Source organism: Jaculus jaculus, chromosome 7 (genome assembly GCF_020740685.1).
Source record: "Jaculus jaculus isolate mJacJac1 chromosome 7, mJacJac1.mat.Y.cur, whole genome shotgun sequence".
NCBI classification, from domain to species: Eukaryota; Metazoa; Chordata; class Mammalia; order Rodentia; family Dipodidae; genus Jaculus; species Jaculus jaculus.
Genome location: NC_059108.1, coordinates 30,094,527 through 30,119,317, shown reverse-complemented (window position 1 = coordinate 30,119,317; position 24,791 = coordinate 30,094,527). Strand labels below are relative to the sequence as shown.

Genomic DNA, 24,791 nt, shown 5'->3' with positions numbered 1-24,791 from the left:
TTATGGCTGCTGTACCCTCCTGCTTAGGGAGACAAATAGGGAGTCTCTGGCTCATATGCATGTCTGGACCACCCCACTTTATCTGACAATGTTCTTGAAGTAGGCTCAAGAGGAAGGAGTTTAGAAGCCAAGATGAAGATAACACTCCGTCCTTGATGGCTGACTGAACAACTCATCTTAAAAGAGCCACTTTCCATCTAGCTGGTGGAGGACATGAAACATAAGCTGTGTGCATCAAGCCACACACAGCACAGAGAACCGTGCTAAAGCAGGCACGCAGTACAACCACGCTGGTCCTCACTGCATCCCCATCCCTTCCTGGATGTAGACATCCACTATATGCAATAAATGCATGTTGGCTTTAAAGATTGGCTCTCTATGTTATATTCCTCAACAACAGAGTTTGCCTTCTACCCATTTCCAATCTCCTAGTTGATGGAATTATATGGTATGTATTCTTATGGGACTTGCTTCTTTGTCTCAATAGTGTTTTTAACTTTCTCGTAACATGTGCACAGCCCTGGGTTCCATCCTAAACACCAAAAAAAAAAAGGAATTAATTTTTTAAATGCACCTATAACTTGTTCATTCTCATTGAGGTATAAAAGTCACTGTTGGGCTGGGGAGATGGCTCAGCAGTTAAGGGTGCTTGCTTGCAAAGCCTAGTGGTCTGGGTTTGGTTCCCAAGAACCCATGTAAAGCCAAATGCACAAAGTAGCACATGTATCTAAAATTCATTTACAAATGCAGAGGCCTTGGCTTATACGCATGCATGCATGCACACACACACATACACACACACATGCATTCCCTCTCAAGTAAATAACCAAAAATTAACATAAAAGTCACTGGTGACATGTCCAGCCTGCTGCTTCTGAGTATCTGAGTTGTTTTTGGTATGAAAGTACTATACACAGGGCAACAGAGAACATTCTGGAACACAGCTTTGGTCTGCATCTGAGGAAAACTGCTGGGACCTAAAACAGACAATCCTCCATTTTCCATTTTATAAGGCACTGCAAACTCACTCTCCAAAGCACAGATCATGTGTACTGCCTCCAGCATGGTGTGCAGAAGTGTTCCCATTGCTCAGTGTCTTTCCAACACAGTATGCCATGAAGCTTGCAAAACTGCTGATAATTCTAGCATGTGTTCATTGAAACTGCAAAGAACAGCAAAGTCACTTATTCAGTTCTCTTGCATGCTGACAAGTGCTTCCTTTCACTCCTCAAAACAAAACTGTGAGGGAGAAGCACCAGCCAGGGAAGAAAGAATCCATAGAAAGCTCACAGTAATGCCCAGAACCATGGAGAAAACCATCCAATGTGAACCACCCTTCCCATCTGCCTCTTGCTTGACAAGCTCTTGGGGCAGGCAGAGGCGCTCTCTCCAGCCGGCCTGAAGGCTGGGCTGTGGGTTCCTGCATTCTGTGGGCTCGGGGCTGCTATGAAAGGCAGCCAGGCAGGCAGTGGATTCTTCTGTCAGCACAGGATTCTAGGTCAACATTCCAAGATGCCTGAAGTTTTCATTTTAGGCTTGAAACTGTGAAGGATGCAAATGCAGAAGTCACCAGGCACTTGTAATGCAATCAACTTCTTCTACAAAGGGATTGGGTAACTTTTAGAACTGATTTCAAAGGACTTCAAAATACACAAAAGATGAGCCACCAGAGCAGTTGTGTTTTGTTTCTGCTGGGAATGCAAGCCAAGGCAACTCTACCACTGCATTGCACCCCCAGTCCAAGAGCAGCTGAGTTTTGACTGACATCATCTGAGCTAAGTGCACCCAGACTACGGCCTGAGGAGGCAGAGCATCACTGGAAGGAGCCACATGGCCCCCAATTCTCAGCTGTCCACCTCTTCTTCCTATTTCATCTAGAGAACTTCTGTCTATTCTCATCACTCACTATTTCACTATTCCCCATAGAACAAGACAGAGAAAGGAAACAAGTTTGCCATCTTCACTTCTGTATTTCTTTCTTCTGCATTTGGAATTAGTAAAGGAGATTTCTGAAAGTTTTTCTTTTTTTTTTACCAAGAAGCAAAATCTAGAGGTAGAAAATGTCCACGGGTGTTTCCATCCATCTCGGTTCCTTAATGACTGACAGTTCATATCGCCGAGGCAAATGCACAGACCCCTCCGGAAGCCACCGTACTGTAGCTGCTGAGTGAAAGGCTTCACATCCAGGATGTGTTGATGCTCAGTTCTGCTCCTAAGGTCAGTTCCACCCAAAATTCCAAGGCATTTGTGACCCAGAATTATAACCTATATAATGAAGAATCGTGGTGGTAGCATAGGCAGAAACAAGTGTTTACATTGAAATGTTGAACTAACTAATGGCTTCTGGAAACTGGATGGAGCCAGCACACTGATTTGAAGAGTGGAACCCAACCCCAGCCCAATTTCACATTTATCAGAACAGCTATCTATAGTACTTCCTCCATTTCGTGGTAAAACTCTCAAGACACATATACAAAGAAAAGTCCCAGGTGGTTAAAACAGACCTAAAAACTCATACAAAGCAATGAACACTGATCACTGTTCATTCAGAACCTGGCTTTTGTACCATGGTCTGAGAAATAATGGGGCCAAAAGGGCCTAGACAGATAAAGAATCTTCTTACATTGAAAAATGTCTTGCCTCAATTTTCTTTAGCTAAAACGTAGGACTTAGCACAATCCACTAACACCCATGCAAGCACATGTTTAGCACCTGGCATGCTAAAATAAATGCCCAGGTTGGGGGGTGGGGAGGTGGGGGAAGTACAAGACTGTCATCCATGAAATAGAAGAACAAAAAGTAAATAAAGTGCCCAACCACTAAGCATAATTTTAAGCATAATTAAAATGTTTGGGGTTGTACCAAACCCCATAAAGGTTTGGGGTGATACCAGAAAGGATCCTGCTAGAGACAGAATCAGTAGGAAACTCACACTCACTCTCTTTCTCATCCTTGTGGAAGACTGATTCCAGAACATCCTTCACCCAATACCAAAGTCCCTCAAATAAAATGTTACATTATTTGCATGAATCCTGTACACTGTTGTAGTTACCTTCTCATTGCTAGTACAAGCACACAACCAAAAGCAGCTGATGGGAGGAAAAATTTATTTTGGCTGACAGTGTCCATGGAATCTTCATGATGGCAGGCCAATGCATGGCATGAGCAGAGGCTGGACATCACCTCTGCCAAAGCAGGTGGACAACAGCAATAGGAGAGGGAGCTGGCCATAACAACCCTAAGCCCACCCCTAGCAACATACTTCCTTTAGCAAGGCACAACCTCCTAAACTGACATCAGTTGGGGACCATGCATTGAAAACACATGAGTTTATGGGGAACATCTGTTTCAAACCATCACATTCTATTCATGGCCCCCATAAACTGATGTCCATCCAAGATGAAAAACTGCAATCCATTCATTCCAACTTTAAAAGCCCCCATGGTTTTATCAATCCCAACACTGTTCAAACATCCCCATAGTCTAAGATCTCTTAACTCAAAGCCTGTAAAACCAAAAGAACATAATATAAACATTCACATTGCAAAGATAATAGTTAAAGGAAAAATTGAGCCAAGACAGTATCTAAAACAAGCAGGGAAAACATCAAATCATGTAGCTCCAAGATCAACATCTGTAACCAGTGACAAAGTCTTTGGGATTCTAATTCTGTTCCTCCAGCTGGGCTGCTTACAGTATGGGTAACAATTTATCTTGAGCCAGCAGCTCTCCTGGCATGTCTAAAATCCCTGTGTTGGGCTGGAGAGATGGCTTAGTGGTTAAGCGCTTGCCTGTGAAGCCTAAGGACCCCGGTTCGAGGCTCGGTTCCCCAGGACCCACGTTAGCCAGATGCACAAGGGGGCACATGCGTCTGGAGTTCCTTTGCAGTGGCTGGAGGCCCTGGCATGCCCATTCTACCCCCCCCCCCCACCTCTTTCTCTGTCTGTCACTTTCAAATAAATAAATAAACATAAAACAAAAAAATTTTTGAAAAAGACATAAAAAAATAAAATAAAATCCCTGTGTCTCTGCCGTAACCTATGGCTCCAAGAGGCTCTCCATGCAGAGACTCCAACAATCATGACTCACATCGCCCAGTGGCCATCTCCAATAAAACCTCATTGCACATCCAAAGACCCGTTTTTCCTACACTTGTTACACTCCCATAGTTCTAGGTAGGCTACCAATTTGGTTAATTCATGGAGGAATAAAGCTGACTTTGTAAGCAGGATACTCCTTCAGCATTCTTCCTATAGGTCCCCTATTTTCAAAAAAGTCTGTTCTAATGCACAACAGCTGCCCCAATCTCAATTCAATAGTGGTAATCTCTCAAACAATTGCAGCTGAAGCCAGCTATAGTCTCCAGCTAGACTTTCATTTCTTCCTGTACCATATCTGTCTGCTCACACCAGTCCATTTCTTCTAAATTCAACCCTGCTCAAGTTCTCATGACATAGGCAGAATGCAGCAAGCCTCTCTCATAAACAGCTTCCAGCCCAGACTAGACAAAATTCTTTCTTTCCCTCATAAACCCAGCATACAAAGTCCACAGTTATTTCTGTGTTTAGGTCTCTCAACTCTGAATAGAATGGTCCATCAGTCTCTGAGTACAGCACTGGAATGTGTCTCTTAGGCCAGGGTTTCAAATCCTTTCATATTCCTCCTGCAAATCTGTCTCTAAAGACCAACAACCACATTCCTCCTATACCAAATTTCTTGTTGCAATTACCTTCTCGTTGCTGGAACAAACACCTGACCAGAAGCAGCTTATGGGAGGAAAGCATTTATTGTAAGTGTAAAGATTCCAGGGAAAGCTTCATCATAATGGAAGAAGGTAGTTCACTCCATCATTCATCCACAGCAAAGCTCTCCCATATAATCTAAGTCACCTATAGGTGATTTCAATGGCTAATGCAATATAAATGCTGTGTAAATAAGTGCTATGCCATATTGTTTAGGGGGTAATTGTAAGAATAAAAGCATGTACATGTTTATTACAGATTCAATTTTTCTGAATATTTTCAATGTGCAATTGGTTGAATTGGTGGAGAATCCATAGACATAGACCACCACTGTACAAAAATGTATATAAAGTTTATTTCAAAGAACTGTCTTATGTGACTATGGGGCTTGCAAGTCTAAAATCCATAGAACAGAAGGTCAGGCAGCAACCCAGGCAGAACCTGCAGTCCAGAGGTCCTCAACAAGGCCTTGGTTTACCTTTTAAGACTTCTTGGATATAGCCTACCCACACTATAGAGAATAATCTCCTTTACTTCAGGTTGGCTGATACACAAAGCTCCTCAACAGCCACATTCAGACTGTTTGACCAAAGAGACAGGCTTGTCTGTCCTCACGTGGGCAGATAGTCAAAGCGTGTTTTGCCCCTCAGATACTTTCGATCTAGCACTTCTGTGTGTTCGGAGCTGGGGAGAAGAGGAGACACATCTAAGGACTATTAATGTAGTTGATTTCCTTTACTCTAGTCACTTTTTTCATTTTTATGCATACTACCTTCTCTTGTCTAATTTTTTAAAACTTCCTTTTAAAATTTTTTTTGTTATTTTGTTGCTTTTCATATACTATCTCCTGAGTTATCAAGTTTTTTCTAAGTCAATACTCCTAGCCTTACCACCACATTAACCATGGAGAAACTATACTTATTTCCCAGGCATGTGAGATGGGGTTCCGTATGAATGCCCCTCAACCAGAACTGCTAGGTGGAAACCTACTGTCTTTCCGGAAACAACAGAAAAATGTAAGGTGAGAAGTAGGAAAAGGTTTTATCTTGGGTAAGTTTCACTGTATGAGATGTACAGTGAATCGTGGGACTCTGCCACCATGAGTCATCTGAGGACAGAAAAGAAGCTGGGTTTGTTCTGTTATGGTTAAAGACCACCAAGAAGAGATTACTTGGTCAGTAGACCAAGAGGCTACTTCAATCTCTATTAGATGGAATTAACTTAAGCTTCAGCAATCTCTGGGTTTCCTAAAATGTTCAAGGATACAGTGGACAAGAATACTGACTAGTCTATAAAATATCTTCAGTATTAGCCAAGGTGTGGGACTGACCCTCTTAGATGCTCCAATCTGTGAAAGCCCTTAAAAATAGTATAGAAAGAGAAGAAGAGAGTTCTAGATCTGGAAGTTGAAACTGAGACGCCTTTGGACTCCATAGCTCAGTAACTACAGTGCTGGTCATGTAAACTGAGAACGTTCACAAGGCTTCATGAAACCCATGAGAGATGAACTATGACTGTGCATTAGTTCCTGCCACTGGCATGTTCTTACATATTTCCATTTTCTGTTTTCTTTACCACACATTGCTTCTCTTCCATGCAACACAAAGAAACAAGGGCAAAAACGCCTTGGCCCAACCATCCCCACCTCTTCCACCTTCTAGGGAAGAGGTGAGGCAACAGGAGATCTTAATAAGGAGAAAATAAAGGATGGCTGAGGGCTGCCCCTCTCTTACTCACAGGCTTGTGGTTGGCTTTGTGAGTGTCTTGGCCTCTTGCCAACACCTACAAGTCATTTTTGGAAGCAGGACACAGACATTCTTGCAGAATGACTTGGGAAGATTTTGCTAACTGTAAAAAAGCTGCCACACTTGGCTGATGCAACAGAACACTAAATCATGCTCATTAAACACTCGTCCTGTCAAGAGCCTTCCGAGAGGACGCCTAGGAGTCAGAGTTCAGGGGCAGACTGTGAGAAACAGCAGGTGGCCACCAATGGTCCAGATGGTGGACCCAGAAAGCCCATGTTCATTGTGGGTTGTAAGAGAAGTGAGTCTCACCTTCGACAAATGCACCAGGTTTCTGGCCATGTTTAATACGTGGTAACAATGTCACTCTCTAGCCCGCTGAGCCCACCCACCAGGTTACTCCATGGAAAGACTGAAGGGAAAAGGCACAGGTACAAAGAGGTCACTGAGGCACAACTGGGACAGGAAACGTGAAGCACCTCAAAGCAAGCCTCAATGGGAGAAACACTCAGGTTTTTACAAATCAAATCAGTGAAAGGTCATGAAGCCACTTAAAAATGGATAAATAAAAACTGGGGTTAAGTGCTCATAATAGGAACTGGATGAGAATCCAAGGAAAAGGAAGCAGCTTGACTTGAGGTAGGGCAAACCCAATGTGTATTTTCCCCCTTGAATTTTCATTAAAGTTTAAAAATAAGAAGCCAAAAAAAAAAAAAAAAGGTAAAAAGGCTATCCTAATAAAGCAGTGATCCAGAGCTTTTTGAGCCACTGTGGTAATTCCTGGGGTGTTTTTTCTTAGTATCTTGTATTAGAATGTTTTCATAGAGGAAAAAAACAATTACAGAGTATGAAAGGAAAGAAAGGTCTTAACCTTAAATCAAAGAAAAGAACAAAAAGAACCCACCACTTTGAGGAATTTAAGTAATTTTATTATCACATATCATCAAAGGCAGTGTACAGGCTGAGTATATTATCATCATTATTATTACTTTATGTGTATGTGTGTGCATGTGCACGTGTGTATAGGGGAATTCCATATGTACATGGCTACATGTGCATGTGGAAGCTCTGGCTTCTCTGGAACAACTTGGGGTGTTATCCTGAGGAATGCCATCCACTTCCCTTGAGAAATGAGATAACTTTTTGGCCAGGAGCTGGTCCATTAGGCTGTCTCTGTCCCCAGTGTTGGGATTCCAGATGTGTATCACCATGCTCAGCATTTACATGTGGACTCTGAAGACTGAACTCAGGTCCTCGTGCTTTCAAGGCAAGCATTTTACTGGCTGAGCCAGTTCCTAGACTGAGTATTTTTCAAAATGCTAAGAAATGTAAGCGCACCACATTCCAGAGTTTTTCAAATTTTAAAATATTTGTGTACACTACCAGTTGAGTGTCCCTCATGAAAAAATCTGAAATGTAAAATTTTTTTTACTCCAACATGAAGATCGCTAAGTTGCAGATGTTAGAGAATTTCAAATTAACTTCTACCTTAATTACGGCATCTTCCAGCAATAAAATTTGTACAAAGAAGTTTGAGCCAAAAAGTATAGCCACACTACCACCAAAAATTAAATAAATAAAAGCAGAATAGCACAAACCTCTGTACTCCATAATGACCTGGCAGGTCTGGGCATGAGGGTGAATGCCTCTAATCCTCACACTTAAGAAGGTAAGGCAGAAAGAGAAAAGAGAAGAGAAGAGGAGAAAAGGGGTTCAAGGGATAGCTTAGTGGTTAAGGCGCTTGCCAATTCCCCAGGACCCATGTAGGCTGAATGCTCATGGTAGCACATGCATTTGGAGTTCATTTGGCATCAACTGAAAGCCCTGGTATGCCTATTCTCTCCCTCCCTCCCTCCATCTCCCTCCCCCCTTCTCTCTTTCCCTCTCTCCCTCCCTCCTTCCCTTCTTCTCTATCAAGTAAACAAAATAATTTTTTTTTAAAGATGGTAAGGCAGGAGGGTGGCAGGTATTAAACCAACCTGGGATATACAGAAAGACTGTCTCAAAAGACTAAAAATAAAAACAAAGTTACCTTCAATGTTTAAACCCCCCATGACCCCATGTTGGCTTCCACCTGCAGCTGGTAAAAGTTGGCATCCCACAAGACAAGGCCACACAGATGTGCTTATCACCTCCCTGCCCTGTGCCTTCTCTAATGGGAACACCTTTCTCCCTCCTTGCCTCCATTTCAGAGACCCAATGCCTTTGCCTATTAATTTCCCATCTTCAAACTAGAAGAACTGAATCCCCCATTTACCACTCGTTGATCACCTGTTGATGAGGATTAGTATGGTCACATAGTAGCAGCATTTTCACTTACAGGTCTCTCTTCCTACCCCTCACCCTCCATTCTTCCCCCTCTTCCTCCTGAGGCAGGGTCTCTAGTCTAGAACTCCACATGGTCTTGAATTCATGATGGCAGTTACATGGGATACATCAGCTCTAACAGCCCTGCAGTCTCAATGACATGCTGTGGTATTGTTCTTGGACTAAGAAGCTGCTAGACAGAGCTAAGAGTCATGATGGGCTTCAGCCACTGTCACCTTCACTGGGGCGAAAGAGTGACAAGAGTTAAACCAAAGAAAACTCTCTAATACCCTCTGAAAACCTGTTGGCTAAAAGACACACTGATCACACAGATGTTGTGGGCAGCTGTCTTGCCCTCATTTCTGAAATCTTCAGTTAATCAGATACTCTTGCTTCTCCATGCTGCTGGCAGCTAGGGGCCCCACATTCCTGAACAGCAAGCAGGCTATCCCTTGCCACAGCTATGAACTATAGCCCAACCACAGATGGGAGTGCCATTTCTTGGTTCTTCATCCTCCAGCTACCTGCTTCTGTCCACACAGGCTCGCTCTTCCTAACAGGAAGATATAATCACAATGCACATCACTGCTTGGGAAATCAAAGAGTTAGATGTGGCTGGTGCTGAGTCTTTGAGCAATGCAACGAGGTGTTAGTCTCGGAGCAAATTCAAGTGAGACAGTGTCTAGCTGAGGAGCTTGTGATGTGGAAGAGAATTTTCATCCTCTGAACAGTTACAATCTCTCTCATTTGTTTATTCTAATGTGTTTATCTTTGTTTGCTTGTGACATGTTCTAATGTAGCCCAGACTGACATTGTGGCCTTGAACTCTCTCTGTAGCAAAGGATGACCGTGAACTTCTGATCTTCCTGCCTCCACCTCTCATGTACTGGGACTACAGGTGTGTACCACTATACCCAGTTTGTGTGCTGGAAACTGAACCCAAGCCTCATGTCTGCCAGCCAAATACTCTACTAACTGAGTTACACTCTCAGTGTTTATGTTTTAATGAGAAGTCAATTAAGTCTTTTAGAAAAAATCAACTTTCATATATCTTTGGGGACATCCAGAGGTATTCAGTGTCTTAACACAGGCCTGAAAGTCACACAGTATCATATCATGTGAATCTTCATTACGTAGAAGCTAGTTTCTATTATAAGCCTAAGTCCCAGATAAAAGCAGAGACAAAATAAAACACATAGAAGTAGGCAGAGAAAAACAAAGAGAAACAAATAGCTGAGGGGCTGAAATACAGTCTATCTCAGTGAAATTCAAACTCTATGAAGTAATTAGTATTAAATGTTCGATTAAGTAGGAAAAAGTGCTGCCAATACAACTAAGGACACCATCTGCTGTAATATATCATCAGCTGTAGGCTGACTGAGGAGAGGTGTTCAAATGTCCTCCCCCACTAAAGAGTTTATCTTAAAACAGATAAAACATAATATATCAAGACTAGGACCCAGGCCTCAGGGAAATCAAGGCTTATAAATCAAGGTTTCTCCAACTTTGATGTCTATAACCATCTCCCAGCTTGTCATAATGCAGATTCTAATTCAGCAGGTATGGGAGGATCCAGAAGGCTGCATTTCTAGTAAGCTCCCAGGTGAGGCCCAGGAAGCCCTCAGGTGTATCACCTGTACAGACAGGACATGAGCACCTCAGCTCAGAGTGTCCCTGGTGACAGCTGCTCACCATAAAGAAGAATGGATTCAGAAGATACCCTCATAAATTGTGTGCCAGACACTTATCTAAGTCCTTGCACACAGACCCCAGGCTAGTCCTCAATGTAGCCCAGTAAGAAAAAAGATCCATTATCTCTGTTTCAAGAATGTGGACCATGCTCCAGAGAGGGCTGGGTGTGAGTGTCAATTTTCAACCAGGCTGTAGTATGTGGAACAAGATATTTAACTTCTTGGTCAGTTCCATGACCTATGTAGGTAAAAATAACAATGCGCCACTCCTGAAGTTAAAAACGGACTGATTTTAAAAGATCTGGAAAACCATGGGAAATAGAGAGGAAAGCACTCTGCAAGCTCTGAAATCCCTCAAAGACTAAGAGGACAAGGATGAGCAAACACTCTGTGGGGTGGGACATGCCGACTCCTAATTCCTGCAGCATCTTCACATAAATGATAATCAACAAACACATATGGCACTGTTCACCAGAAACTTCATCTGCTAATCTGACTACATGATTCTGGAAGATCTTTATGTACATCTCCTAGCAGTTGGAACTCATGTCTGAAATGAAGCTCATTGATAAAGTCCTGGATGCCACAGACCACACCTTCTGTGGCAAGTCAGGAGGCCAACTGACTCCCTGCAATTCAGTGGCAAAGGGTGCATATACTATCTCCCCGCAGCATGGCACCTTGGTATGCTGACTTTATATTACAGGCCTTCACCAGCACATGCTGAGAAATACTAGTCTGACTTTTTTTTTAACCTGCCTAAAGACTAGACACACCAAGAGGAAAATGACTGCCCTCAGCCTCCCTGAGGTTTCATTAACTAAACTAACCCATCGCAGGAAGGAAGACTAAGAATGCCACCACCCCTGAACAGACTTTGTCACAAGCAGTCATCTGTCTCCTACTTAACCTCCAAAAAGAATGGTTTACAATGGTTTACTGTCTGCCTTCCAGGTCATTCTTTACACCTATAAATTATTACCTCTTAAATATGACCTGTGTTCTCTTATCTCCCTCTCCCCATGAAGAAAAGTTCAGAGTACATACTGCCTCCCTGACATTTCTCCCAGGCATGTTAACAAATTCAAATGTCTTTTCTTCTGTAACTCTCTCATCAGTTCATCTCAGCAAATCACTCAAGGGTAAGGGGGGATGTTCTCTTCTCACCTCCATAGAGTCCTAAAAACAGGAATCTTACTTAGAGATTATACTGCTCAGAAGGATAAAGGAATGACACCCAAGGTAAACAATTTCCAAGCCTCACCACCAAAAAAAGGCAACAGACTAAGAAGCTAATGATGACTTCATGATTCATCCTTGGCTTTTCCACCTACCTTGCCCCAATGGGAAACAATATGGTCAACAAACGCAGTTATTGTCTTGTCACAGAGGTTTTCATCATAACACAACTTCCTTCACTGTGTCAATGCCTCAGGAGTATGAACTTGAAATTATGTTCCCAGCCAACAGGATCTCGTCACCCAGTGATTCTGCCTGCTCTGGGCAAGTGAGGTTAAGTATTACTAGACTGTTGTAGCCAGACCTTTTCACTGCTTTGTTCCAATGTGGAGCCAAACTAGAAGAGGAGGGGAAAAAAATTTTAAAAATTGAAAAAGAATCAGCATCTAGAAACAATGCTATAGGCCCTATCAGATCTTTCATATCCTTGGATATCATTCTGTTTTAGAGGGTCTAAGGTACTTATAGGCTGCGTAGGGACAGACAGTGAACAAAAGATGGAAGATAGCATGTCATGCCCAGGATATACAAAGACCAAAAAAAAGTGCTTCTATTTCCAGTGCTCTCTATTTCTTACCTAGAAACGATGCTACAGAAATATAACCCTTTCACAAGCACCTACAATAGACACACCCACAAAGGGGAGTCTTCTCTCATCACCCCACCCTGCCCTTTTTTAGAATTTCTCTTAGTTTCTTGGCTGCAAAAACTCAAAGATGCCCTCCAGAATTAGTGACTGGGATTGAAAGAAAAACAAAAGAAAAGAAAAATATAGACTCAAGTCAATGAAACAAAAATGTTTTGCTATACAGTATAGATAGATCTTAAAAGGCCAATGTATTAAGACCTTAGCACTTAGCACTATCGGAGATTGTAGAACATTTAAGAGGTAGAACCTAGAGGGAACTCATAGGGAATATGCTCCTGAAGGGGATACTGGGACCCTTCCCTCAACTCTTCCTCCCCCTCCCCCAAGGTAGGGTCTCACTCTAGCTAAGGCTGACCTGGAATTCACTATGTAGTCTCAGGGTGGCTTTGAACTCACAGTGATCCTCCTATTTCTGCCTCCCAAATACACGCTTAGCAACTCTTCCTTTTTAAAACAAACAAAACAAAACAAAACAAAAACATAGTTAGCTGAGCGTGGTGACACATGCCTTTAATCCCAGTACTTTGGAGGCAGAAGTAGGAGGGTCGCCAAGAGTTTGAGGCCACCCTGAGACTACATAGTGATTTACAGTCTAGCCTTAAGCCTAGAGCAAGACCTTACCTTCAAAAACAAAAACAAACAAACAAAATTATTTGGTCACCAAAAAGTGCACAGGCTTCCTGTGTGACACTTCTGCCAGGCTGTGCCGGCTTACAATAGGTACTATCCGGCCACAGACTGAACCATCCAAAATAATAAGCCAAAATAAACCTTTTCTCCTCTTAAGTTATCTTAGGTATTTTGCTACTATAATAGAAAGTTTAATGACATGGTTTTGCTTCTCAAAATAAAATCAACTAAATTGGGCTGGAGAGATGGCTTAGCAGTTAAGTGCTTGCCTGTGAAGCCTAAGGACCCCAGTTCAAGGCTCGATTCCCCAGGACCCACGTTAGCCAGATGCACAAGGGGGCACATGCATCTGGAGTTCATTTGCAGTGGCTGGAAGCCCTGGCGCACCCATTCTCTCTCTCTTTCTCGCCCATTCTCTCTCTCTCCCCATCTTTCTCTCTGTCTATTGCTCTCAAATAAATAAACAAAAAAAATTTTTTTTAAATCAACTAAATTGATAAACTCCTAACAAAATGACAAAGAAGAGCAAACCAGACACAAATCACCAACTTCAGGACTAAAACCAGAGATATCATTATAGACTCTAAAGCCATCAAAATGATTTAAAACATAGTACCATGAACATCTTTTATGCTCATAAATTCACTACCTTAAAAGAAAATGATCCAGCCGGGCGTGGTGGCGCACACCTTTAATCCCAGCACTTGGGAGGCAGAGCTAGGAGGATCACTGTGAGTTCAAGGCCACCCTGAGACTACATAGTGAATTCCAGGTCAGCCTGGACCAGAGTGAGACTCTACCTCGAAAAAAAAAAAAAAGATCCATTTCTCAGCGAGTAAAAAACCATCCAAATGCAATCAAGATGAAAAACAGTCTTAAAATTAAAGAAATTGAATTTCTAATTCAAAATTCCTACAAAACAATTCTCTAGTCCAGATGATTTCACTAGCGAATTCTACAAAACATTTAAGAGGAATTAAGAAAATACTCTGTATAATCTCTTCCAGGAAGCAGAAAACGGGAAATTTTCACAACTTATTTTATACAACTAGAACTACTTTGATGACAAAATCAAAGGACTACAGAACACAAAACTACAGATAAGTTTTATGTCCTATGAATTTAGATGTGAAAATTTCTCAATAATATGTAAACAAATTGAACTCAGCAATGTCTAAAATGAATGACACACCATGTGGGAGTGTATATTGGAAGAACCATTATGGAGAATAGAATGGAGACTCTTCAAAACACTAAAAGGTATAAAAAGTAGCACCATCAGCTGATCTAATAATCCCACTTCTTGGTCTAGATCCAAACAAACTGAAATTAGTATGTTAAAAGGATACCTATCTTCTAATATTCATTGAAGCTATATCCATGTTGGCTAAGATATGGAATAAGTTTATGTGTCCATCAATGGAAACTGGGTAAAGACAATATGACATATGTACATAAGAGAATATCATTCAGTCATAAAAATGACAGAAATCAGTCATTTCCCAGCAACTATGGACATTATTCTAAGGCAACTAAGCCAGGCAGAAAGACAGATGCAACATTCTCTCACTCAGTGGCATGTAAAGGAAAAAAAATGAATTCCTAGAACCAGGTAGCAGGAAGGGGATAGGAAAAAAGTAATAAGAATACATTGTCCAAAAAGTATGAAATTTTGATTAGACAGGAGAATAAATTTTCAAGGTCTATGACACAGCACGGTGCCCACAGTTAACAGTGATGCTCAGAACTGTTCAAAGAATGGGTTTGAAGTATATATGTATGTGAAGCAAAGGTTGTAACAGTTATGTTGGTATTATTCCAAATGTACACATATCAAATAACCACAGTGTATCCCATGAGCACAATTATTTGTCAATTAAAAGCAAAATTTTAAATTAAAAAAAAATAAACAATGACCAAGTAGGAGTTATTCCAGGCAAAGTTGGTTCAACACCAATCAATCAATGCAATTCTTGGTACCAACAGCAACAAGAGACAGGTAGCGTCATGTGCTCTTTCCACATCACCTTCAAAATACCACTATGATGGATGGAAACACCATCATTGTTCTGTTCAGGTCCACTGCTTCTCCTACTCCAGCCCAATCCTAGATTAGGGTCCAAGCTTGGCAAATGCATGCCTAACTTTGATCTGCTCAGAGCTGCTCACATACAGATGATAGGGAAGGTAATACCTCCCCGGGCTTGCTGATCCAGCACCAGGATTCCTGGACAGAGACTCATAGGCCCATTTTCAACAGGCTTTTTTCATTCCTGAAACCAAGTAACCTGGTACCTTTCTTACTCTGAAATTACCCCAGCCACAACCAATGAATACACCAAACTTAGGCCAAGCAAGAAGAGCTCTGCTCACTTTCAACATGCTTTGCAAATCCAAAGGACAAGGAGACAGAGTCCTTGGGGAGAGCCACCTCACATCCAGAAGCTCAGCTAAGTGTCTACCACTTCTGACTACAAGTAAAATCCAGCCCAAGCCTTACTTGCAGAAAGCAGCTCCTGGCCAAGCCTGGTGACACATGCCTGTAATTCTAGCACTCGAGAGGCAGAGGCAGAAGGATCAGAAATTCAAGGCTAGTCTGGGCTACATAATGAGTAAGCCTGAGACTGATAGCAAGACCTCATCTCAAAAAAAAAAAAAGTGACAGAGAGAGTGACAGAGAGCAAGAGAGCATAAGCAAACAAAAATGAATCAGCCTTATAAAGCCTATGGAACTTCTGAACTTAAAATGTGTTGAAAACAGTCACTACAAAACTAGCCTAAATTCTTCTCTGTTTACTATTTATTTATTTATTTATTGGAGAGAGAGAGGCAGATAGATAGAGAGAATGGGGACATCAGTACCTCCAGCCACTGCAAATGAACTCCAGACAAATTTGTCATATTGTGCATCTGGCTTATATGGGTACTGGGGAATTGAACCTGGGTCCCCAGACTTTGCAAGCAAGTACCGTAACTCCTAATCCATCTCTCCAGGCCTTCTTCTCTTTTTTTTTAAATAGGCATATTTTTTATTAGTTATGTACATAGTGTGTATAGTCATGTTGGTACCATCATTAACCTCCACGCCCCTCCGCAGGGACCCTCCTCATTGGGGAATATGGGTCATGCATTGTGGAGTTAGCCATCAGTTATGGGTAAGAGGCAATGTCTCTGTGCATAATGACCCAATACAATCTTTCCACCCCCTTTTCTACAAATATCCATGAGCCATGTTTGGTTTGTTGCTGGAACTGGAAAACAAGTCAGAACCATATCCAAAAAATGATCCCGCTTTACATTATTAAGTTCCCACCAATTGTGGGCTACAAGAGGGTCTACACCTATTAAATTCTAAAATAACAATGGTTATCCATTTATTCGGTGCTGACTTCACTCTCCATTGGGGAATTTGCTTTACTTTTTCAGATGGATGCAGATCCTGAGGAGAGAATCAGCCCATTGCACCTCAACAGGGCCCAAGCTGAAACCAAGAGTAATTGGGAAAATGAGCAAGAATGCTGCCTTCTTGGTTAACCTGGTATCAGCACAAGGGTGAAGGAGATAGACACAGAGAACATTCAACTCCTACCAAACCAGATATCCAGAGACACAGAGGCTCTCAAGACCTCATCACTGATGTAGACCTAAAATGAACACAACATGGCCTTCTTCTCTTTTTATATATTAACGTTGTTTTAAAGTTTTGACGCAAACTTGTAAAACTCCAAATCTCTGTACAAATTCAAATGTTCAACTGACTCCAAAGTTATGAGTCAGGCATCATTTAACCTTGGCCTGGACCTGGACCAAGGCTCCGTATGCAGATTTGCAGTGTGGGAGGGGGGGCTCTGAAGAGGTTTTCTAACCTTTGCTGACTTTGCAGCATTTGAAGAGGCATCAGACCACAAGCTGTGTGGCCTTTCCTACATAAAATCCATACAATAGTAAGTATCCTTAAGCCAATACAGCTAATGGGTACAGTGTCAGACACACCTCTGCCTTCTACGTGGGAGATACTCTGCATCTGGCATAGTTATTGTGAGGAGAGTTTCTCCAGAGCCACCTCAAGATGAACCATGACCTGCTGCCCAACCCAGGAGCTTTACAGAAATGAGGGTGTCCCTCTTGGCACTCAAGCCCATGCCAATAACTGCTCCAGGAGTAGGTAACACATACAGTATGCAAATTTCCTGGATCCCAGCTAAAGAGATACTGCAGTGCAGCCCAGTGAAAGAAGGCCCACTAAAAGAGGCCTCACCTCCTTCTACATCCCTATGTGCCTAGCCCCAAGCTTGGATCCTCACAGCCCAGAGACACAGTTGCAGTTTGGGCCTAACCATGGGCAGATCACCTTTGCATTTGAATGCAGACTATCTTCTAGGCACTCACACTTCCTTAACTTTCCCGTATCTGTTGGCCTTTTCTCACATGGGTACCAACTAACACTGTGGCAGATTTTAGCACTCACACCAGACATGAGTCTCCACACCAGCCAACTCAGAAACACATGTAGGATTCACTTTTTTTGGAAGTATATCATTCCTGAAATCCATCAGTGAGAACATTCTGCCAGTCAGTAAAAAGTATTACACTCAGTTTGCCATGAGCCCCTGGAAAAGAATGGACAACACAAGCCAGTAAGAACTTCCAGAGCAGCCAAGTCAATGGCCCCTGCAGACCTCTAAAACAGGAAGAGACACCAAAATCCCGGTTTGGATTCCAATCTGCAACCAGTTCTACCATGTGGTCAAAAACAGAATTCTTTATGAATCTCTCCTGCCCAATTCTTATACCAGTCTCCAAATTCTTTCTGGTGTTGGTTCACAGCTTTCAGAGTAGACCAAGAAAGATTTAACTCAAGGCACTAGATTACCTTACAAATAAAAAATTAAACCAGCCATAAGACCTCTGCCATATTTTACTAGCGCATTGAATTCTTCTTACAATCTATTAAATTGCTGCTCTAGTATATTTTAAACAGATCTCAAAGAAGTGCTCGAAGTGCAGTGTTTCTTTAAAACAGCCAGACACTGACTGATATTCAAAGACATTCTGCAAGTATTAAGACATAAAGACTGGTCGCTGTGAAATCCCAGCATGTATCATGCAGGTGTAGGAGTGTAAAACAGGTTTAAACACTGAGTCACAGCACTGAACCTAGTGTACAGCCAGTGCACAGGGAAGTGGGGTCACATGATGAATCTAACAGGGAAGTAAGTGGGAGGGTTGCAACATCAAGCACATCTGCTAGGTTTAGGGGAACTGTTGAGCAGAAGCACAACACCCACAAACGGTGAGGTGTAATTGCTTTCTGGTTCCTATCACAGGCAAGGCTTGATAGATAGCCCTGAATCCCAACCAGGAACTGTGGGACAACCACACCTAGCACTAACCGTCCTAGTCTAGAACTGCACTCCTCATCTGTGGACTGCGCAGTCCCTCACAGGCTTTATCATGCGCCTCCACCATGGCTGGGGCTGTGGTTCACTGGAACTATGCAGAAGCTTGGCAAGACCAGCTGAGTGACACCTAAAACTTTCCTTCCATGTCCTACAGCTGCTTAGACTTCTTTCCTGTCAAGAACCATAGACCATCATACCATGTGCATGAGAGTACATGCATCTAGGTTATGTGTGCTCACATGTAAACCCTTTAATAAAAGGATAAGGGTAAACATACACAGTGGCAACATCTACACAATTGGCCCTTGGTATCCACGGGGTAGGTCCAGGACTGTCATGGATACCAAATTCCACAGATGGGCAAGTTTCTTATATAATGGCTTAATATTTACATACTAACCACACACATCCTTCCAAATACTTTCTTGTTTGTTTCTTTGTTTTTGTTTGAGACAGGGTCACATGTAGCCTAGGCTGGCCTCAAACATGCTATTTAGCCAAGGATGATCTTGCATTCCTGAGCATCCCATCTCTAAAATGCTAGGATTACGGGCATGTACCACTATGCCTGGCTTCCATCTACTTTAAAATCATCTATATGACTTGTAATGCCTAATACAATAAGTGCTATACAAATGGTATATTGAAATGTGTAGGCAACAATGACAAGAAAAAAATCTGTTCATGTTCAGAAAAGACAAATTTTTTCCAGTGTTTAACCCATGGTTAGTTGAATCCATAAATCATAGAAGTAAGGGATACATATGGCCTTGTGTGTGTGTGTGTGTGTGTGTGTGTGTGTGTGTGTGTGTATGTACATACGTCATGCCCCCAAGTTATACAGGTATGTTTTATACAAAATTTTTTCCCCTGGAAAAAAGTTAACATTTAAAAATTTGCCTGTGGGAAAATACAGCATGATGCATACAGGTAATTTTGTGAAAATGCTTTGAAAGAACAGAAGAGAAGTCTGACATCATGCCCTGACATCAAATTATGGCTGTGATAAAGAAACCTCTAAAACAATGAACTGCCATTGTATATTCCATTTCCAAAGGGAATGCCTTGAGCCTGCAGAATAAGACAGGAACACTGAGTGTCCTGTGACTTTATCAGTTCCCAGTAAGTGACTCTGTCCTGTTCAACCACGGAAGCAAGGGAAGAAAGAAGGAGGGAGGGAAGAAAGGAGGGAGGGCAAATGTTTATGCAAGACACGCACCTCCACCAGTCTCCAGGCCTCGCTGATGATGGCATACTGCAGGCGATTGAGGACAAACCCATCGATTTCTTTCAGGACTCGCACTGGAGACTGTCCAATCTTCCGCATCAAGGCATGGGTTCTGTCCATCGTGGTTGGAGCCGTCTCCGGGTGAGGGACCAGCTCGACCAGAGGAACATAGTATGGAGGATTCACCTTTGGAGAAAGACAGAAAGAGGAAAGGGGTCACAGCCATAGCTCTGGGGGTGTTGCTCTGACCCACACTAGTCATCTATTTCAGAGGGTCAAGTGCAACAGGAGTAATTGTGAAAGACTTCGTGCTCCAAATACAATGAAAGACACTGGAGAAAGAAATACAAGTACAAAGAAGAAAAATAACTTGTATAGAGAACTCTATGGTTTTATTCATAAAAAGAAAACCAACACACAAGCTATACCTTGCATCCTATATATACTTAAGGCTCATCTTCAGGCCCCCAGTCTGATAGGAACAATTTTCTGTGAACAACTGTCATATTCACAGCTACTACCCATCCCCACCCTCCAGAGCCACTTTCCCAACCTTGTCTCTTCAGGCTCTGCCATTCTCCTGTGCCTGTGTTAACATGAACAGAACAGCTAGGCATGGTGACTCATGCTTGTAATCCCAAAGCTTGGGAGGGTGAGGCAGAATTGCCTTTAGGTAGAGGCCAGCTTGGGCTACATAGTGAGTTTTAAGCCAACTTCTATGCTACAAAATGAGGGCCTCCATCCGTGAAAGGTTTTCTTTCCATGAGTTAGACCCTGGTAGAAATTCTAGTGTTGCCCTGTACTTAACCTTTCACCTCTGGTTTCCTTGGTCCACATTGAGAAACTTTCTTTGGCTATTCACCACCAAGAACTATCAGACTGCCAAAAAAAAGATTCCTTGGGAGTACCTAACTAACCTGAACCTCCGCCACCTGGTCCCAGAGCTAAGCTTGCCAAGGTCCTTCCCTCTGAACGTGGATGGCGACTGTGGGTGGATACACAAACACCTACTCTACCAGGACTTCTACAGCAGAGAGAAAGAAAACTTAAGGGTACTACCTTGCAGAGGCAACTAGTCTACCTAGAGCTCAGTTTTAATTTATTTATATGTTATATAAATATAACATATTATATTATTTTATATATATATATATATATATATATATAAATTTTTTTTTTTTTTTTTTTTTTTTTAGTTTTTCGAGGTAAGGTCTCACTCTAGCCCAGGCTGACCTGGAATTCACTATGGAGTCTCAGGGTGGCCTTGAACTCACAGCAATCCTCCTACCTCTGCCTCCCGAGTGCTAGGATTAAAGGCGTGCACCACTACGCCTGGCTCTGTATTTTATTTTTTGAGATAAATTCTAAGTATCAACCGCTGGTGTATAACTCAATAGGTAATCCAAGCTGGCCTCAACTGACAGAGACCCACCAGTCTCGGCCTTCCAAGCACTGAGTTTACAGGGATGCGTCACCATGCCTACCCCATAGTTGTGGGTGTTTTTAGTCAGTATTGGGGATTGAACCCAGGGCCTTAATTTATGCTTGTTAAGAGCTCTAGGCTGGGCTATATTCCTTTATCACCCTTAAATAAATAACTTGCAACTCAATGTTTGAATCCAATCTCTGGTCTCCTGCTGAATTCTTATAAAAATGTTTATTTAACCTCTGACCCTTTTAAAAACTCATGACTACTGGATGTGGTAGCACACGCCTTTAATCCCAGCATTCGGGAGGCAGAAGTAGGAGGATCACTGAGAGTTCAAGGCCACCCTGAGACTACAGAGTGAATTCCAGGTCAGCCTGAGCTAGAATGAGACCCTATCTCGAAAAACAAAAAACAAAACAAAACAAAACAAAACAAAAAACTCATGACTATGAAAACCTGCATCAGATGAACTCTACCTTAGTATAAAACAGAAATGCTGGGCTTAGGCCTTTGCAAAATGGTGTCACAGGTGGCAAAAACAGATGGAGACAAAACAGACATGTATCACACAGTGTGTTCTGAGAATGCTCCGTGGGTGATTCCATCGTGTGAAACATCAGAGAATGTACTTACAATAAGTAACACAGCTACTTTATCACTAGGTCATATAACTTTTAGGCTTTTTTTTTTTGGAACAGGGTCTCATACTATATAGCCAGTCTGGCCTTGAACTCCAGTTATCTACCTGTGCTTGAGATTACAAGAGAGCCACCATATAATGGTCATAGGTTATTGGACTATTGCTTTACATGCTATCCATTGTTGACTGATATATCAGTGTATCAGAAAACTTCCATTAAAAAGCACTTTTATGAAGGACTCAGCAACTTCCTCGTCTTGGACTCTGCAGCTGCCCACCCACTCTTCTCTCAGTGATACTGTTCCCCCCAAGCTGCTACAGCTGGCCTCTGTCTCTGTCTACTCCTTGGGTGTCACCATTAAGACACAAAGGCACCTAGGCATGCATGTGTGTCTCACACGGTTCCCAGCCCTGTCCACGTGGCCACATGCACAGCTGTGCACAGGACACCTTCCCCGGACACTACACACAAGCAGCCTGCCATCTTGGCCCCAGTGCAGATGGCTCTCTCTCTACCTCCAATCTCCATGGCCATCATATCCCCACATGAAATCAGTTCCAGCAGAGAAACCTTGGCCCCTGTGGGGCTTTCTTGCCTAAGTTCCATCCATATATATATATATAAACTCCTGGCTGGGCATGGCTGCTCCTACGTGTAATCCTAGCACTTAGGAGGCTAAAGCAAGAGGATTAGGAGTTCCAGACCAGCGTGAGCTACACAGTAAGTACGAGGCCAGTCTACAGTACATGTGTCTTAAATAACAACAACAACAACAACAATAACAAACAAAAAAAAAAAACACTGCTGTTACCACCCTTGACCCAGGGCCCAGACTCCAACTCACATTCTGGTACTCTCTCTTCCCTGCCTCCTTGCTCCTGTTAGAAGATACCTTCAGGAAAACAGAAGCCTGATACACTCCCAGGGGCAGGAAAGAGAAGGTAGCAGGAACCACGGGGAGATTCATTCATTCTGGAACAGGTGGTCAGTGAAGGCACCCGGGCGTGAGTACACTTAATGCCACCCTTAAAATGGTCGATTCGATTATATGTGTATGGTATCATGATTAAAAGTAAAAAGAAAATTAAAGTAGGGCACTGATCACAGCCCCTCCACTTCAAAGTTCTGCAGCGGTCCCCCACAGCCAGTATAAGAGGCATGCCACTGATAGAGACTGGGCCCTTAGGCCTCTTGAAATGGACTTGCTCCATATTCCTGTTCCAGGCACAACCTGCAAGCTGCAAGCTGCATGGAAGAGCCTCTAGTCAGCTCCAGCAGGGATCATGTCATTCAGGCCGGATGACCTGGCCCCTGACCATGAGATCAGAGATGAGACAGGCAGCAATGGTCGCTTACTTTCATGCAGTAGAGAGCGACAGCAGTAGGTTTTGTGAGGGAAGCAGGCACTTTGGAACATGGTGCAGCTGGTAGGGAGGGCATGGCAGGGCACAGGTCAAGTATGACTGGCTGCAGCTGTTGTGCAATTCATTGCTTGTATCGCCCAGAGGCAGCTCCTTCCTCAGGTCAGTGGCGGGGTCCACAGTCTCCAGAGACAGTGGGCCACTGACAGCCACTGAACAGGCAGCAAGAGCAACCCCTCTCCCCACTTCTGGGAAATACGTTCTGTACTCAGCCCTCCTCCCGCTAGGGGCCAGGAGGCAGGACACAGGGTACATACAGCAGCAGCAAGAATGTGAAACACCAGAGCCAACTCCATTTTGGACGGTGGAGTAAGGCAGCAAAAAAAGCACAGAAAGCCAGCCGAAATGGCACAGACCCGTGACCCCAGCACAGCACCTGGGAGACAGAAGGAGGAGGATTATAGATTTGGGGCCAGCCTGGACTACATGGCAAGACTGTGTCTCAAAATCAAGTAAAACACGGTTGGAGATGGAACTCAATGGGACAGCACCATCCTAGCATGTATAAGCAGGCAATACGGCATGGGTATCTGCTACTTTATTCGAGGAAGCAGGTCCTCATAGAAAGAATTCCAGGCAGCTCTGTAGCTCAGCAGCTGACCAGAAACCTCCTCAGGGCCTAATCTGCACCTGCCTCCTTCTATGCAGCCTGGTCCTCAGAGCACAGCATTGAGAGGTCCCTATCAGCTCCTCCACACCACCTTGGTTTCCAAGCAGATCAGGAGGAGGGACGAAAGGAAAGCTCTGGGCTAAACTAAGTAGAAAGTTCTGCAGTCCTGATGTGTGGCTGATACCATAAAGAACCACAGACACTACGATGGGAAACACCTGCCAGGCATTCCTCAGCTTCCACACCCCTCCCACCACACTGTCTCTAAGTACTTCCCTTCCCACCCCACCCCACCCCACCCCACCCCAAGAGGAATTCTGGAATCCTCTTCATAGGAGAAGAGTTGTCATGAGCACATCTGAGCAAGAACACCTGAGGAAGGGCAGAGGCACGAACACCTCCTTCCTGGGCTGCATCCTCAGCCACTGGGAAGCCTGACCTAGGAGGCTGACACTGAAGCTCCTCTGAACTAGTCGAAGCTGGCAGCACACACCAAGCCTTCTGCTAACCCCTGGGGCTGAGATGACCAGAAATCCTGCCCTACCCCTGGAAAGGGTGCCTGAGATAATAAGAGGCTGTCCTAACATGCTGGCATCCCTATGTGAGGGTGAATATTCACTTGTGCCAGGGCCTTGCAGGGGCATGAATCTGACTCCTCTGCCCTCTGACTTCCTGCCCAGGCAAAGACCACTGAGAACTGCAGTGCTGAAGCTATGAGCTGGATGCTTGTCCTCTCTTGTCTGGCCGTAGGGAAAGGGAGGAGCTGTGACTCCTCAAATCCTGTCCAACATATTCATTCAGGTTCCCCCATTTCCCTAGAGGTTGTAGAATTCAAAGATGGCTAGCCTATGGGATCTGAATTGCCTTAATTCAAAAATATTTTATAAGGGCTAGAGAGATGGTTAGTGGTTAAGTGCTTGCCTGTGAGGCCTAAGGACCCTGGTTCGAGGCTCAGTTCCCCAGGACCCACATTAGCCAGATGCCCAAGGGGGCACATGCGTCTGGAGTTCGTTTGCACTGGATGGAGGCCCTGGCGCACCCATTCTTTCTATCTGCC

The 24,791-nt window shown here is 43.3% G+C and overlaps 1 protein-coding gene across 1 annotated transcript in view; it reads right to left on the bottom strand.

Moving 5' to 3' along the window:
* Cryl1 (crystallin lambda 1) overlaps positions 1-24,791 on the bottom strand; it is a 171,671-nt gene that overhangs the window by 10,941 nt on the left and 135,939 nt on the right. The window contains exon 5 of the mRNA XM_004670546.2: positions 19,625-19,819. Within this exon, the coding sequence (XP_004670603.2) occupies positions 19,625-19,819 (195 nt within the window). The remainder of the gene's footprint in view (positions 1-19,624; positions 19,820-24,791) is intronic.